At 38.6% G+C, this 17165-nt stretch overlaps 3 protein-coding genes across 3 annotated transcripts in view; 2 read left to right on the forward strand and 1 right to left on the reverse strand.

The window, feature by feature from the left end:
* The first annotated feature begins 1924 nt into the window (after positions 1–1924).
* LOC309490398 (carboxypeptidase A1-like) lies at positions 1925–6682 on the forward strand. The gene is made up of 11 exons (XM_082159540.1): positions 1925–2032; positions 2258–2336; positions 4187–4321; positions 4415–4513; positions 4704–4802; positions 5237–5335; positions 5416–5526; positions 5636–5726; positions 5842–6041; positions 6125–6209; positions 6296–6682. Exons 1-11 carry the CDS (start codon positions 1941–1943, stop codon positions 6481–6483), a joined length of 1278 nt encoding a protein of 425 aa, XP_082015666.1. The 5' UTR covers positions 1925–1940; the 3' UTR covers positions 6484–6682.
* Positions 6683–7540: 858 nt separating this feature from the next.
* On the reverse strand, positions 7541–13469 carry cep41 (centrosomal protein 41). Its single transcript, XM_082159599.1, has 11 exons — positions 13346–13469; positions 12831–12894; positions 12693–12740; positions 11824–11885; positions 11387–11453; positions 10467–10617; positions 9980–10149; positions 9824–9891; positions 9281–9395; positions 8836–9051; positions 7541–8667 (listed from the first exon to the last, which is right to left on the reverse strand). Exons 1-11 carry the CDS (start codon positions 13376–13378, stop codon positions 8537–8539), a joined length of 1125 nt encoding a protein of 374 aa, XP_082015725.1. The 5' UTR covers positions 13379–13469; the 3' UTR covers positions 7541–8536.
* Positions 13470–13962: 493 nt separating this feature from the next.
* The window catches only part of poc1b (POC1 centriolar protein B), a 35044-nt gene continuing 31841 nt past the window's right edge, over positions 13963–17165 (forward strand). Inside the window, exon 1 of the mRNA XM_082159882.1 lies at positions 13963–14119. Within this exon, the coding sequence (XP_082016008.1) occupies positions 14105–14119 (15 nt within the window). The 5' untranslated portion in view covers positions 13963–14104. The remainder of the gene's footprint in view (positions 14120–17165) is intronic.

The following is a 17165-nucleotide window of genomic DNA, read 5'->3' on the forward strand; positions in this document are numbered from 1 at the left end:
ATTACATCTTGTCGCCACAACTCCGTTACCTCTGCTGGTACGACCGGGACAATGTCCTCAGCGGAAAAATTAATGTGAGACTTTGCATGCTGCCTTATGGCGCTTTTCCACTGCATGGTACGGCTCGGTTCGGCTCGGTACGGTTCGACTCGGCACGGAACGGTTCGGCTCGCTTCGCTTTTCCACTGCGTGGTACGACTCGACTCGGTACGGCACGGTTCAGTTCACTTTAGCTCGGTTGCTTTTCCACTGCAGTTAGTACCGCTTCAAAGTGGGTGGGACTGATCGTTATAGTTGCCGTCTCTACTGCCATGACATCATCATATTAAATGCGAATTTTTCATTCCGTGTTTCCCCATCCGCTCCTCGGCAACCAACGAGAGGAACGTCTGCACCTCGTCCAGTGACCACGATTCAGCCATTTCTTTTTTGAAGTTTATACTCTTTTTTTGAAGCAAATACTTTTAAAACAGGCGCTACAGCGTTGGCTGTTGTCTACTGGCTATTTAAATCTAGCAGGTTTAGTGTCTCGTGTTGTAAATACAATGACGCTGGTAGTGATGATTCTGTCTGACCAGTCAGTGATCTGCAGTGTTTTCACGTCACATTTTAGTATCGGTACGGTACGCTTGGAACCTCAACAGAGGTGGTACCATTTAAAGCGAGCCGAAGCGAGCCGTACCGTACCGTACCATGCAGTGGAAATGCGCCATAAGTGAGCCGTACTGAACCGAGCCGTACTGTACCATGCAGTGGAAATGCGCCATAAGTGAGCCGTACCGAACTGAGCCGTACCGTACCATGCAGTGGAAAAGCGCCAAAGCGTGCCGTACCGAACCGAGCCGTACCGTACCATGCAGTGGAAAAGCGCCATTATATACCCAGAAGCGGAGAGTGGCTTGTGATGCAAATCTCACTCGCCACTGTGCATTGGCTTGTTCGGTTACCACTCGAAGGTGATTGGGCTCTCAGATGAGATCCCAATTCATCAGTCATTCTGACGTAACGTCTCCATTCCCTCCTTCAGGGAATTTGTAACCTAGACGTTATCTTAAAGTTCAGGTTAAATCCGATGTTTCCCTATCAGTTCTAAGAAAGACTTTTACCTTTAAAGAATAAGAGGTTAAATAACATCTTGGTCAGATTAATTATATTGGAGTCAGATAAATAATTTAATTATTCACTTTATCCTTCAACTGCTTTTTTAAACTGCTTTTTGTTTTGATTATTATGTTATTAAATAATATTACTATGTTATTAAATAATTCACATGCAAAGGGGGTATTTCTATAATGCAAAAAGGCTAAAATATAACAAAAAATGAAAATAGATAAATAGAAAATTGAATATGGATATAAAAAATGTATTTAAAAACTTTTTTATTGACACACTTAGACATTTGCTCTTTATCAGTCAACTTATTCAGTGCTCACCCTATCAACATTTTCACTGGCGTCGCCACAAAAAAAAGCTTAATTATTTGTTTATGATTTTAAACCCATTCTGACTGAAGAACAAAAGACAAAAGGATCAATTCACTCTCATCATTTCTACAAAATATTACATCAGCAATATTCGCAAAACAACGTCAAAAACATCACAGAAAACAAATGAGTAGGATTGCATAAAAGGCATAATAACACATGAGCATTATCAAAAAATGTGAACTGTAGTGACTATAGTCTGACTTTGCAGTTTACCTCATTTGTCAGTGAACCATGGACTTCAATGGATTTCTTGTCAATAAACCTTAAGTTGCTATATTAGGAAACAGGAGAGAAAACAGATGCAATGTTCTCATCCATTTAAACTCCATCAGTGTTTTATAAGGTTGTGAGAACTAAAGCAGCAGGTTTGTCTGAGCCCTGACCCTGTTAGCTCCTCAAATCCAGTCATAATCACCACCATGATAGTAGGCCTATATAAAGGGGTTGCTTACTATGAGAAACTCTACTTCGAGCAGCAAGATGAAGGGGTTACTGGTTCTAACGGCTCTTTTTGTGGCCATATTTGGCAAAGTGACTTTTGAGGGGTGAGTTCTCTTGTGTCTCCAAGTAGTCTATCCCTTACTTTATGCTGTAAAATTCCCAGGTAATAAATAAACATGTGTTAACATATTGTCATATGACATACCGACAGCTGAAATACAGAGATACAAATGTGCCAGTTTCTGTTCTATTTATCTAAAACATGCAAAATACTATATTCATTATTCTGAATATTGAAGTTAAAGAAAATTGTATAAATGTTTCTACAGAGACCAGGTTCTTCGGATCACTGCAAAAGATGCAGAGCAGATTTCTCTCCTGAAGGAACTCCCTGAACAGACACTCTGGGTAAGTGTTTGTGAAGCCCAAAGATCATTTGATTGTTTCAGATTTTTGGGGATAAAGGTGATGTTTATATATATATACAGTGGGGAGAACAAGTATTTGATACACTGCCGATTTTGCAGGTTTTCCTACTAACAAAGCATGTAGAGGTCTGTAATTTTGATCATACGCACACTTCAACTGTGAGAGACAAAATCTAAAACAAAAATCCAGAAAATCACATTGTATGATTTTTAAATAATTAATTTGTATTTTATTGCATGACATAAGTATTTGATCACCTACCAACCAGTAAGAATTCCGGCTCTCACAGACCTGTTAGTTATTCTTTAAGAAGCCCTCCTGTTCTCCACTCATTACCTGTGTTAACTGCAACTGTTTGAACTTGTTACATGTATAAAAGACTTATAAAGTCCACACACTCAATCAAACAGACTCCAACTTCTCCACAATGGCCAAGACCAGAGAGCTGTGTAAGGACATCAGGGATAAAATTGTAGACCTGCACAAGGCTGGGATGGGCTACAGGGCAATAGGCAAGCAGCTTGGTGAGAAGGCAACAACTGTTGGCGCAATTATTAGAAAATGGAAGAAGTTCAAGATGACGATTAATCTCCCTCGGTCTGGGGCACCATGCAAGATCTCACCTCGTGGGGCATCAGTGATCATGAGGAAGGTGAGGGATCAGCCCAGAACTACACGGCAGGACCTGGTCAATGACCTGAAGAGAGCTGGGACCACAGTCTCAAAGAAAACCACTAGTAACACACTACGCCGTAATGGATTAAAATCCTGCAGCGCACGCAAGGTCCTCCTGCTCAAGTCAGCGCATGTCCAGGCCCGTCTGAAGTTTGCCAATGACCATCTGGATGATACAGAGGAGGAATGGGTGAAGGTCATGTGGTCTGATGAGACAGAAATAGAGCTTTTTGGTCTAAACTCCACTCGCCGTGTTTGGAGGAAGAAGGAGTACAACCCCAAGAACACCATCCCAACCGTGAAGCATGGAGGTGGAAACATCATTCTTTGGGATGCTTTTCTGCAAAGGGGACAGGACGACTGCACCGTATTGAGGGGAGCATGGATGGGGCCATGTATCGCGAGATACATAGCCAACAACCTCCTTCCCTCAGTAAGAGCATTGAAGATGGGTCGTGGCTGGGTCTTCCAGCATGACAATGACCCGAAGCACACAGCCAGGGCAACTAAGGAGTGACTCCGTAAGAAGCATCTCAAGGTCCTGGAGTGGCCTAGCCAGTCTCCAGACCTGAACCCAATAGAAAATCTTTGGAGGGAGCTGAAAGTCCGTATTGCCCAGCGACAGCCCCGAAACCTGAAGGATCTGGAGAAGGTCTGTATGAGGAGTGGGCCAAAATCCCTCCTGCAGTGTGTGCAAACCTGGTCAAGAACTACAGGAAACGTATGATCTCTGTAATTGCAAACAAAGGTTTCTATACCAAGCATCAAGCATTGCTTTTCTGATGTATCAAATACTTATGTCATGCAATAAAATGCAAATTAATTTGGGTGCCATTTTTAATTTACTTAAAAATCATACAATGTGATTTTCTGGATTTTTGTTTTAGATTCCGTCCCTCACAGTTGAAGAGTACCTATGATAAAAATTACAGACTTCTGCATTCTTTGTAAGTGGGAAAACCTGATACATACATGTATACATATATATGCATATATACATACACACACACACACACACACACACATTATATATTTACAAACTTTTGTTAGATGCAATTAATCGGTTTGACAGCACAATGTAATATTTATTACTATTATATAGTTTATATGTAATATAAATTACTTTATTATGCTATATTTTCTTCTGTGTTCAGCTGGACTTCTGGATGGAGCCCGTTCATGAGTCCCTGCCTGTGGATGTTCGTGTCCCCTTTCACAGTCTCCAGGCTGTCAGGGCGTTCCTGGCATACAATCAGATCCAGTATAATGTCATGATTGAGAATGTTCAGGTGGGACTATTTCAAAGCTGTGGTCGAAAAAACAAACAAACAAACAAAAAGCTGAAAAATCCTTACTTATCTGATGGCTTTCTGTAACATAAGGATTTGCTGGATGATGAGGAACGCGAGATGGTGAAATTTCGCGCCTTCCCGAGAAGTACCGATGATTTTGTCTACACCACCTACCATGACCTGAACTCTGTGAGTGGTGCACCTTTAATTCAATAGCTTTACAAGACATTTAACTTTCAATATCAGCCTTTTCATAGAAACTATGATGTTTTATTGTACTTTAAAATTGTTTGTATCAAATGTGCTTATGACTTCAGTTAAAAAAAAATTGTGTATAAGCCTACAGAACCTAGCTTTACATACATCCATGCATTTGCAGATTTACTCTTTCATGGACATGCTTGTGGCAGAAAACAGTATGGTCAGCAAAATTGTGATTGGTCAGAGCTATGAGAGCCGCCCCTTGAACGTCCTAAAGGTTGGTCATGACTCACAATCAATAACAATCTTATGATATTATTTATGCTTATTTTGGAAACTTTAATTACATCTAGCAGGATTTAATAGAGATTTGCGTATATCTACATGCAAGATTAGTGTGTCACAAATCATGCTGGTAAAAGAACCTTGCAAAGTACCAAATCTCAGATGAGATATTGCACACAAGCTATGATAATACTATGATTCCAGTAATGGTATAATAATAATAATTTTAGCTAGAAGCTAATAAGGTGATTATCAAGATGCAATTTTATTTCACTGCTAGACTACTTGCAGAAAAATGCATGCTTTACAATTTCCAATGTGGTGTATAATGTAAATTTGTATTAATTAGGATGCATGCAGCGTAAGTAATATAAATGTCAGGATAAATTAATATTTGTTTATTATGACTAATATCCTGTCACTCAGTTCAGCACTGGAGCGAACCGTCCAGGTATCTGGATCGACACTGGCATCCACTCCAGAGAATGGGTCACCCAGGCCAGCGGAATCTGGTTTGCCAAGAAGGTAATCTGAAATTCTGAAATACAATCTATGACAGCATAACTGAATCAAAGATTTATACCCGTGTATTTTCTGTTGAGTAGATCGTGACTGACTACGGACGTGACCCCGTCCTCACCGACATCCTTAACAACTATGATATCTTCTTGGAGATCGTCACCAACCCTGATGGTTTCGCCTACACCCACAGCAGTGTGAGTTTAATGCCTGGAAGACATTACATGCACATTCGGTTTAACAGAACAACTATTTTAATGAAATTTGCCCTCTTTCTTGTGGAATACAATTGGTTGGTTGTTTAAGGACCGCATGTGGCGTAAAACCAGAAAGCCGAACCCTGGCTCCAGCTGTGTTGGAGTTGATCCCAACAGAAACTGGGACACTGGCTTTGGTGGTGAGATGTAGCATTAAGTTTGGGATATTAATTCTGATTGATTTAAATATATTCAACTATGTATATACTGTTTATACTACTGTTTCAACTATATTATACTGTTTTTCGTCTATAGGTCCTGGTGCCAGCAGTAACCCGTGCTCTCAGACTTACCATGGACCCAGTGCTCAATCTGAGTCAGAAGTCAAGGCCATTGTGGACTTTGTGAAATCTCACGGCAACCTCAAGGCCTTTTTATCCATCCACAGTTATTCCCAGATGCTCCTGTATCCACATGGATACACAGCAACTCCTGCCAAAGACCAGGCTGAACTGGTATGTATGTCACAGAAACATGCTGATTTTGATGCTTTTAACATATTCGATCTGTTCAAATCAATTCTGCATTGTCCCTTCAGCATGAACTCGCAAGAAAGGCCATCACTGAACTTAAGTCTTTGTATAACACTGAATATACATTTGGCAGCATGATTACTACCATCTGTAAGTACATTTCCAGTGAACCTAAAGATCTAATCTAATATCATAATGACTATTAATCTCATTGTTAACAATCTTTTTGCTCTCAGACCAAGCCGATGGAGTCACTACTGACTGGACTTATGATCAGGGCATCAAGTACTCCTACACCTTTGAGCTGAGAGACACTGGTCGCTATGGTTTCATCCTGCCAGCCAATCAGATCGTCCCGACTGCTGAGGAGACCTGGCTGGCCCTGATGGCCATCATGGAGCACACCAAGAATAATCCATATTAAACATACAACAATATTTTTGTGATGAGTCAAAGTGCATAAGTTTGTAAGTGTAAGCATGAAGTAAGGGATAATGTACAGTCAGCTGGTCATTATGGCAAAAAGGGGTTTATTTCGTGACAATGACTATCAGATTGTAGATTATCCATCTTATTAAATTGCTTCTTGACAAATGAATAAAGCTATGGACATGAAATATTGATTTGAGTGGAAAGAGTTTTATAATTTTTTGATGTCAAGAATTCGTATTTCTGCGAGTGATGACGTCATTGAAGATATCAAGAATTCACGTTTTTATTATTGGAAATGTAATTCCTGATTTTAACAATTAGCAATTGTTCCTAGTAAAAACTCCATTCCTGATGTCAAGAATGATCATTTTAACTACTGATAATTGAATTCTTGATATCAGAAATTCATATCCTAGGAAAGATTAAAAGTCAAAGCAGCTTGCCATAGTTGCGCCGGTTAGTTAAGAGGTCTGATATACAGCGTTGCAAGCCAAGGACGACAGTGAATATTAGAAAATATTAGGCCACTGTATAATAGTCTGTTACAATGTACAAAATATACAGCTTAGCAACAAGACACACTGCAGTGTCACAGTAATAATAATACCAAGTCCTCAGTCTGAAGTCATTTCACTACACTGTAAAAAGTGATCAGTTGACTTACCTTAAAAAAATTAGGAAACCTGTTGCCTTCAATTAAGTAATAAACTTCATGGACTTGACAAGTCCACATAACTTAATTTTTTCAATCACTTAATACATTTAAGGCAACGGGTCACTTTTTTTAAGTTAAGTCAACTGATCACTTTTTATTAAATGCTACACAGTTACGAGTCAGGGACGACTGTGGACATTACGAAACATTAGATTGCCTTATTAATACTTCAACTGACCAACTAGAATCAAGTATTACAGGGAGTTATACTCGTAATAAAGAACAATGACTAAAAAGATAATTGTTATAATGTAAACAGCTCAGCTCATTAGATCAAGACATTTCTGAACACACATGATAAATATCCTTGAAAATCATGTAGGTACCACTTAGATCTACAATATAAAATTGATCTTTATTCATACTTTCATTACAAAAGAACAAACCAGGTAGTTTTCACTATATAGATTACATTAAATTATTAATTGGTCAATAAAACAAAGTCTATGAAAGAACAGGAATAACTGATTTCAGTCAATCAGCACAGACAACAAAGGCCAAACAAACAAGTCAAAGCTCTTTCTACCACTCCATGTACACATTCCACCAACATTGACTCCAATAAAAGCACTTTAAGTTCCTTCATCACGCTCTGCAACAGACAAAGCAAATTTTCACACAGCAACATCAACTTCATTAATGCCAGAAATCACATCTACATTTCATAATTATTCAAATCACAGTTGAGCAGATCTTCCGCACTGGTTCAGAAAGCATCAATCGTTTAAATAAATGCACTGAATGAACAGATTAACTATAGATTTAAGGCATAAAAAACATCAAGCACATCTAAAATACTTCTAAAGGAAAGCGCCATTCATACTGTGTCTACTGAGCAAGTAAACATACAGCATGCTCAATGAACAGATCATGTCATAGCACAACTAAAGCAAATAAAATGACAAACAAGAGGTGTAGTCCTTCCACTAAGACCTGCTTACTTATGTAACAGAGAAGAACCCTACATTTAAACAGCTTGATGTCAAACCATAGACATCTTGTACCATCATTACAGTATAAATGGTTCTTGATGCCAACAAGTTGATGACTGCGCAAATCAGATTTTAAACATGTAGTTTAGATTTGGAGTCAGCAAGTGCAAAGATATGTGTATAAACTGAAATAATAAAACAGTGCCATTTGGGTGTACTACCAGGACCAATAAAATGTTTAATTTCTTCCAGTGTACTTCTGAGAATTAAACTATGTGCATGTGGCCAGTTATTTAGAATGTCCATCACAGATGTTCACAGGAATCCTGCAAAAGTAAAATATAAAGGCTTTGTTTGCATTGAAGTGAAGACGACAATGGTGAGAGTGAAACGGAAGGTTATTTCCAAGGCCGACTGCTCTGTGAACGAACGCTTTCTGATCCTGCTATGGATGAGCCCTGTCGACCGCTCCGAACTGTAGACGCTTTGGAGCCAGCGCTGCTAGTGGACAATCTACTGCTGAGACGACCTAAAATTTGTGTGTGTGTGGGGGGGAAATAGTAATATATTAGTATCTGTAAATGTGGCTCACAGACTAAAATAAAAACGACATGAGAGTGAGTAATTGATGAGAGGTTTTTTTTTGGCCAGTGAAAATGGTTATTTAATTTCATCATTTTTGAAATGGATGACTCACTGCCGGGCTCGCTGGGTAAGAACACCTCCTCTAGGTAATGCTGGATTCTGCTGAGGTCCTCTGAGGTGAACCGCCACTTTTTTTCTGCTGCCTGTGACGTCTTCCGTGGCACCGATCGCTTACGACCTCCAGGTCCCGTGGGTGATGGCAGACAGGAGATGGGAATGGAGCCTGTTGTCATTCCTTCAGGGAACTTCTGAGCAACCACTTTTAAACCTTGTTGAGAAAGGAAAAGATGAATACTGAAATACTGACAGGATTAACCCACGTGTATTCTTTGGAGATAATTGAGACCTCAATGATCTATGTATAACAATATTCATTTCAAAAAGAGCTTCTTATTTTCCCTTCTATGAGAAGAAAAGGTAGAAAAATGTTCATGGAAGTCTTTGAGGTTTGTTATCAGTCTCCAGTCTGCCTGGAAGAAGTCGTCACGATGACTTACCCCCCGACAACATGAAGAGATTCTCAAACCCTCTCTCGCACATGGTGGTGGCCGCTTGACTTGCTATCCTCTCATCTTCATCATACAAAATTATGATCTTTCCCGATGCATTTTTCTGTGTAGCTGTTAAAGATTTTAAAACTAGGAATTTGAAATTACAGAAATGATTGATCGCACAAAAACAGTGTGACTTTTTCCAATGGTATCCTGGGGTCCTATGAATGAATGCACAATTTATATTATTATATTATTATCATTTATTATTTATTTATTGTTCATGAATTAAATCAAATTATTTATTCCTTAATTCATAGGACCCCCTTATAAGTATTATACATTATAGCGCATTTCATAGATGTGCATCAAAATTGATGAATGAATGAATAATAAAAAAATATTAAAAGTAAAAAAAAAAATTATAGTGCATTTCATACATGAACAATAATTAAATAAATAAAAATATTCATTTATTGTGCTTATGTGCATTAGATGCACATTATAGGTTTGCGATGACATTTTCACATATCAAGAATAAAAGGATACGTAATCAAGGACTTCTTTCGTGTATGGGTTCATTGTCCTCGATAAGGTCGCTATGGGGTAACTATAAGCTGTGAGCAAAAAAAAGTTTGTTAATAATATTATATTAATGTATTTCATACTTTGAGCAAAATTCTGTTTTCCAGGTAAGTTTCCTACCACTGATAATATGGCACTGGTCATACTGCTCTCTGTCCCGCACATCCAGCAACAGATACGGGCAGTCAGGTAAGGGGCACTCTGTGGTGTTGGAGGTAGACACTGGAGACAGTCGGATGGTCTTCTGTCCGTTCCTGTCCAGATCCATTTCTCCCACGCCACTGATGACACTATGAATGAGCCCAGAGATTCTCGATTACATCGAGTGAGGACAGTCAGGGGTGCTCAGTGTTACAGGCTATATCTCATTGTTCCCCCCCCACAGGGTCTCTGAGGACGGAGTCCGATTGCACCGACTGTCCCCAAACAGACTCAATGGCACTTGGGGCCATGAGAAAGCAGCCTGGCCAATGAGAGCTCTTGTGGGTGTACAATAGAGGAAATGCTAGAGGGGGGATCAGTTAGATGCATAAAATGATATTCTGATGTGACCGGTTAATTAAGGACATGGACAGGTGTGTCACAAAAACAAAAGTGATTTGACTACCTTTGGAGTGTAGATCTAGGAGAAAACCCAGTGTTGCCGGATTCCTCATTGTTGATACACTGTGAGTTGAGAAGCGTCGGCTCTGGGGAGCCATTAGTCTGATCGGAGAAGCCGTCGAGCCCCGGTGATGCCGAGAATATTGAAATATCATCTGAAACCATATACAAAATACATAAATAAAATGAAAACAGTTGTCAGGGCGTTGCTATGTGGTTGCTAATGTACGGAGCCCCTAAGGGAAACAACATGAGAAAGTAGGGAAAAACTGCTTTGCAAAGCTCCTGAGAAAATTCTCATTTGTTATTTTCTAAAAGTAGTATTACTTACTACTTTTGTTATTTTGTTTCCCCAAGAAACTTTTCGTTTGCTTGCAAATATTTTGCATTCCACTAAGAAACTTTGTGTTTGCCCACACATTTTTGCGTTCCCCGAGGAACTTTGCGTTTGCTTGCACAAATTTTGAGTTCCCTGAGGAACTTTGCGTGCACAACTTTTGCATTCCCAGAGGAACTTTGCATTTACTTGCACAAATGTTTGCGTTCCTCGAGGAACTTTGCGTTTGCTTGCACACATTTTGCATTGCCCTGAGCATTCGCTCAAAAAAGCATTAAAATAGTTTTCCTCCCAACTCAAATTGTTTCCATCTGCAGGTTTGCAGGCTCATGCAAAAGAAACAAGCGAACGCAATGTTTCTCAGGTGAGCGCAAAAGATTTGAAAGCAAACGCAAAGTCATTGCAATATAATTTTTTTCCCTCCCATTTCATGTTTTCCATCACCATGTCCCCTTAGGGGCTCTGTACTAAAGTGTCCTGAGTTGTAGTTAATATGTTGCTATGCGGTTTCTAGGGTGTTCATTCGTAATAATTGTTAGTAAAAACTACTGAGAATAAAGAGTAACATAAAAGAGGAATGAAACTACCATCTAATCCAGGCATTTCATCATTAATGTTGTCATTCTGATCTGACACCGAAGCAACTTGGATTACCTAAAAAAAAAAAAAAAAGATTATGCACACACACAATATACATACAATTAATAAGTGTTAGAAAAGACATTTATATCGTCATAAAAAAAAATTTTTCAATAAATGCTGTTCTTTTGAACTTCCTCTTGCAAAGCACAACTTTTTTCAACATTGTTAATAATCATAATACAAAGAATTGTCTCTTGATTAGCAAATCAGTATATTAGAATGGTTTCTGAAGGATCATGTGACACTAAAGACTGGAGTAATGATGCTGAAAATTCAACATTACATCACAGGAATAAATTACATTTTAACTTGTAATATTTCTAAAAAATATATTAAAACTGAAAGTAAACCATGTGTTTTATATAATTTCTTTTTCACTTACCAGCTGAGCAAATGTAGTCACTTTCAGTCTTTTAAATAGTTCATCCTTCCTATATCTGTAGTCTGGAAAAAATATATATAATAAACATGCATTTTAAATGATGCAGTGCTGCTACACAAAAACAATTCTGATGCTTTTTACCTGGATCCTGAGTGTTACCATTTCTCACTTCATCTTCATTTAAAGACACATCATTTAAATTCACACCCAAAATATCAAACTCCATTTTGATACAGATTAAACTCACTAAACTTGACTTTAACAAGCCAATTGCTGCTGCAAACTGAGACGAGCTCTGCCAACGTCTCTTTTTATCTTTGGCAAGAACTCCATAGTCCAGCCTCACCAGCAAACCCACTGTAAGATGCCAAGTGACACCACTGGATGAGGTTATGCATCTCGGTTTCACTGCAGACAATCTTGACAGAGGAATAACTGTAATCTACAGTACAATAACCATCCATTGCTCATGCATCCAAAAGGAGGAGCAAGACTTGCTTATCCTTGAGAAATCAGAGGGAACCTGTAACAAGATGACCAATATGGACAAAGCAGTCTTTCTCTCCTCATCAGGTGAGTAAATATAAGTAGGACAAGAGCATTTGGAGACAAAACAGCTGAAACAAGTCATTAAGGAGCTGTTCACAAAAGATGCATTACTGTGCCATTCTGCACTGTTTTGTATATTTTTATGTAAATACACACTAGTTTTGTTTGGCCACTGTGATGTGCTTGAATGTCTGTGATTTGTTAGGTGTTGTAAAAAAACTATTAGTTAGAATAACCCTTCAGAATTAAATGCACCATGACATTTTGAAATATTAAAAAAGTTTCAGCAATAATATGGATTTATAATATTCTGAACTTACTTTTCCTGGCCTCCTCTAGTCTCTCCATATATTTTGACAGGCTGAAGCCTAGAAAATAAATAGGGTTATTCATTACATATTTTGTGATATAAGTTATGCAATGAATATTCAAAATGTTAGTCACCAAAAAGTTGATACCTGTATCAAGTCGTGTTTTTACATGTTGATATTTGGGGTTCTGTGGAATCCTCTTTTTTAAATACTGAAGGAAAATAAGCATCCATTTCAATAAAACATACTGTCATTGTGTAACTAACTATTCTGAAATAATTGTTTTTGGGATCAATGTAATTGTTTAACGTTGGTTTCTCATCTGAGAAAAGGACGTGTGTGAAACAAACATTGAGTTTAATGGAGTTTGCAGTGAATATAAAAGCCACTGTAAGCTCCAATAACATCCATTAGTAACGTTATATATAAATGGTTTATTTATTGATTAGTACTGGTAGAAAATTATACAACATGAAAGCATCAGCAGTGAACTGGTGTTGATGGTCAGACAGGTAACTTAACAGTTATGGCAACGGAGCAGCAGCTGCGCCGGTGTCAGATTCCCTTTTAAACCCCAGCTTCCCATGTAAAACATTCCCTGAACTAGCTTTCAACATATACGTTTTGCAAATGACACTTTGCAGAAACATAAAAACACTGACCTTTGAATCGCCCATCCCTAGCTTGACCGACATTTTACCGTAGCTGAGCTTCGGCGGCTAACGTTAGCTTCCAAAATCAAAACTCAAAGCGTTGCCTCTTTGAGCAAAGTCTTCACTGATTGGCTCGTGGAATTGGTTATCCAATCAGTGACGGAGTTCTTTTAACCTCAATGCTAGTTCTACTGCTTTACCGTTTGGGGTTGTTGCTATGCAACGGCGTTATTTCCATGCAGTGACAGAGTCCCGTCGGCAGAATTTATAAAATGATTTTTCTAATCTATGTATTTTTCCAGTAATTCCTGTGTTTTTTTCTTGTTTTTCTGAAGACAATTGTTTACAATGTTTGGCTTGGATATGCAACTAATTAACTCTACAGACAGTATAATCTTTGTAAAACAAGCTTGCAAATTTTAGTTTTAATCCCAGCAAGCCTTCTGTTGTATTAGGAGGATTGGTTACACTAGCGGTTTCCATTGACTGCATTAATGCAGAGGTTAATCTGTGTAAATTCGTTTTTTGTCAGTCTTAATAACGATTCATACATGTAAATAATTTGAATCGAAAGGGATTTTAAGTCCACATTGCTCATCTAGTCCCGCTGACTCGATGATTCGGAGCGTGATTTGTTTGGTCTGGGGAAAACGCGGCTTGTTTGACAGATGGGAAGTGGCTCAACATGAAGGAGTTTCACTTGTTTACTTGTAAAACAAAGAACAAACTGCACGAAATTCAAAAACTTCCTCGACGTTTTCCAGAACAATGGCGTCTGTAATGGTAAGACTACTTAGCAGAAACATTTTAAAGTGCGAATGTAGACATTTTATATCGTTTCTGGTTTAATTAGCTCTGTGCAACTGTGCTGGAAAGTTTCGTGTTTATGTTTCAATATGGAGATACTAATATTGGTTATATTTGACGAAGTTGACCGTACAAAACAATATAATTAGCTAACAAAAAGTACTATGGAACTAGCAGCTTTAGACATGGTAACGTTACCGTGGTACAACTATGGTTTTGTCACCATGTACAGGTTAAACTCGAAAAATTTGAATATCGTGCAAAAGTTCATTAATTTCAGTAATTCAACTTAAAAGGTGAAACTAATATATTATATAGACTCATTTCATGCAAAGTGAGATATTTCAAGCCTTTATTAGGGGCCAAGCACCGAAGGTGCGTAGGCACCTATTGTTTCTGTTCCCGTTCCTATTATTATTATTATTCTTCCTTTTTCCGACTGGGTGTCTATGGCAGCCCATAGAACCGATTGCGGGAAAGTTGTAATGGTTTGACATTCTGATAGAGGACAGTCCCAACATTAAATACACCAATTTTGGTGTGTCTAAGTCATTCCCTCTAGCGCCACCACCTGTCCAAAGTTGCACTTATATTTTGCTAATAACTTTTGAACTGTAAGATCAATCAACAAAATTCTTTTTTTCTCTGATTCCTGAGCTCATGACGATTCGATTGCACCCTATGACGTCATTTCCCTCATAAAAATATGGCCGCCATTTAGAATTTTATAAAAAAGCTACTTTTTCGAACTCGTCCTAGACGGTTTGTCCGATTTGCACGAAAATTGAACCAGGTCATCTTCAGGCAGTGCTGACCAAAAGTTATGGAATTCAAATTGATTCGTCAAACCGTTTTTGATAAACGCTCGAACAAATTTTACGTAGCGCTTGCAAAAACAGTTGTAAGGCTGTATCTCCGCAACGGTTTATCGTATTCAGACCAAACTTGGTACATGTCATCACAAGCATGACCTGATGTTACATGCTGCGTTTCGGCGCAACACCACCTACTGGTCCGGAGATATGAAAAATGGCTGTTTTTGCTTATAACTTCTGAATGGTTTGTCCAAAAATCATCAAATTGGTCTTGTTATATTCAGGGCATCATGCTGAGTCGACTGATATCCAATTTGACCATATCGGCCATTTTGACTGTCGGCCATTTTGAATTTTGTGCTAAAATGCTGTATTTTAAGAACGCATGAACTGATTGTTACGAAACTTGGTATGGGTCATCAGCACGATGTCCTGAAGGAGCGTGAAAAGTTTTGAAACAGCGCCACCTAGTGGTTAATCTTTTTATTCAAATGCTTATAACTTTGGGTGTGGTCGACTTATTTTCACAAGATTCATCTCATTAGACTACTGAATCGTTGCCGAGTCCAACGATACCAAACATGCTAGGTTTCGCCTTAGGGTTTGTGTAGCGTTGTGATTTAGCGCTTAAAAAACATTTGGCTATATCTTCGAAACCGCTACTCCGATCAAGACGAAACCACCGTCAGAAGTTTGGAAACATAGGTCGATAGCTATACGCCAATGCCCAAATGCGAAAATATTGATAGTAAGGGGTACTAAAATCCAATCAAAGTCATGTGTCAGTCATTTTTTACGTGTTTTTTCATATAAATGTCTATAACTCCGAAGCGAATTGAGATATTTTCACCAAAATTGACACACATATGTATGGGCTCACTCTGAGGACATGTAAAAAAAATGGTGGGACTGAGCCTCTTGGTGGCGCTATAACAGAACAAAACATGAAATTCCCATTGACTTCAATACAGTTTTGTGAAATAAAATGCTATACTAAACAAATGCATTGGTGTAATATTACGAAACTCAGAATGTGCCTTCAGCACCATCCCCTGAAGCTACCCAAAATATTTCGAGACAGTGCCACCTAGTGGTCAAAAGTTATAACAAGATTTCCAAAAAGGCTAATAACTTTTGAATAAATCGGCCTATCGAAATGCCACTGGTCTTAATAGATTCCTTGTGTCAAGCCGAGAACATAGATACCAAGTTTTCCTTATTTGGCCGAACTTCCTGTCCGCCATCTTGATTTTCATTCAAAACCTACTTTTTTGAACTCCTCCTAGACCGTTTGTCCGATTTTCACCAAAATCGAATCGTATCATCTCCAGACTGTGCTGTCTAAAAGTTATGGATTTCGTGTCAATAGACGAAACCGTTTTCGTGTAGAGCAGCAGCAAATTTGAGTCATGATGCCAAAAGCACTATTCAGGCTTTATCTCTGTAATGCCTTGACATATTGACACCAAACTTTGTATGTGTCATTGTCACTTCACTCTGACCACATCACATCAGTTTTGTAACTGCTCCACCTATTGGTCGAAAGTGATAACCCATTAAATCATATTTTGAATTACTTTTTATATGATTTTTCAGCCATTTCGCCTAAAATCCTCTTTATATGTCTTTAATTGCAAATTGTTGCAGTTGGTCTGACACCTTCAGCCATGTTGGCATATCCTGTCATCTGCTTGCGCTTGGCCCCGATAATTGCTGCTTGCAGCTATATTTTGTTATAATTTTGATGATTATGGCTTACAGCTTATGAAAACCCCAAATAAAAAATCTCAGAAAATTAGAATATTACAGGAAATCAATAAAAAAAAGGATTTTACATACAGAAATGTCAGCCCTCTGAAAAGTATAATCATGCATATGTACTCAGTACTTGGTTTGGGCCCCTTTTGCATGAATTACTTCCTCAATGCGGAGTGGCATGGATGCTATCAGCCTGTGGCACTACTGAGGTGTTATGGAAGACCAGGATGCTTCAATAGCGGCCTTCAGCTCTTCTGCATTGTTCTGTCTCATGTCTCTCATCTTTCTCTTGGCAATGCCCCATAAATTCTCTATGGGGTTAAGGTCAGGCGAGTTTGCTGGCCAATCAAGCACAGTAATCCCATGGTCATTGAACCAGGTTTTGGTTCTTTTGGCAGTGTGGGCAGATACCAAGTCCTGCTGGAAAATGAAGTCAGCATCTCCATAAA

The sequence above is a fragment of the Leuciscus leuciscus genome (genome assembly GCF_965113295.1).
Source record: "Leuciscus leuciscus genome assembly, chromosome: 25".
NCBI classification, from domain to species: Eukaryota; Metazoa; Chordata; class Actinopteri; order Cypriniformes; family Leuciscidae; genus Leuciscus; species Leuciscus leuciscus.

Coding starts and splice junctions, on each gene's coding strand:
- LOC309490398 (XM_082159540.1), top strand. CDS start 1,941: ATGAGAAACTCTACTTCGAGCAGCAAGATGAAGGGGTTACTGGTTCTA. Junction 4,322..4,414: donor TCATGATTGAGAATGTTCAG/GTGGGACTATTT, acceptor CTGTAACATAAG/GATTTGCTGGATGATGAGGA. Junction 5,336..5,415: donor GAATCTGGTTTGCCAAGAAG/GTAATCTGAAAT, acceptor TCTGTTGAGTAG/ATCGTGACTGACTACGGACG.
- cep41 (XM_082159599.1), bottom strand. CDS start 13,378: ATGTCGGTCAAGCTAGGGATGGGCGATTCAAAG. Junction 12,741..12,830: donor AAAAACACGACTTGATACAG/GTATCAACTTTT, acceptor TTTATTTTCTAG/GCTTCAGCCTGTCAAAATAT. Junction 8,668..8,835: donor CTTACCCAGCGAGCCCGGCA/GTGAGTCATCCA, acceptor CACAAATTTTAG/GTCGTCTCAGCAGTAGATTG.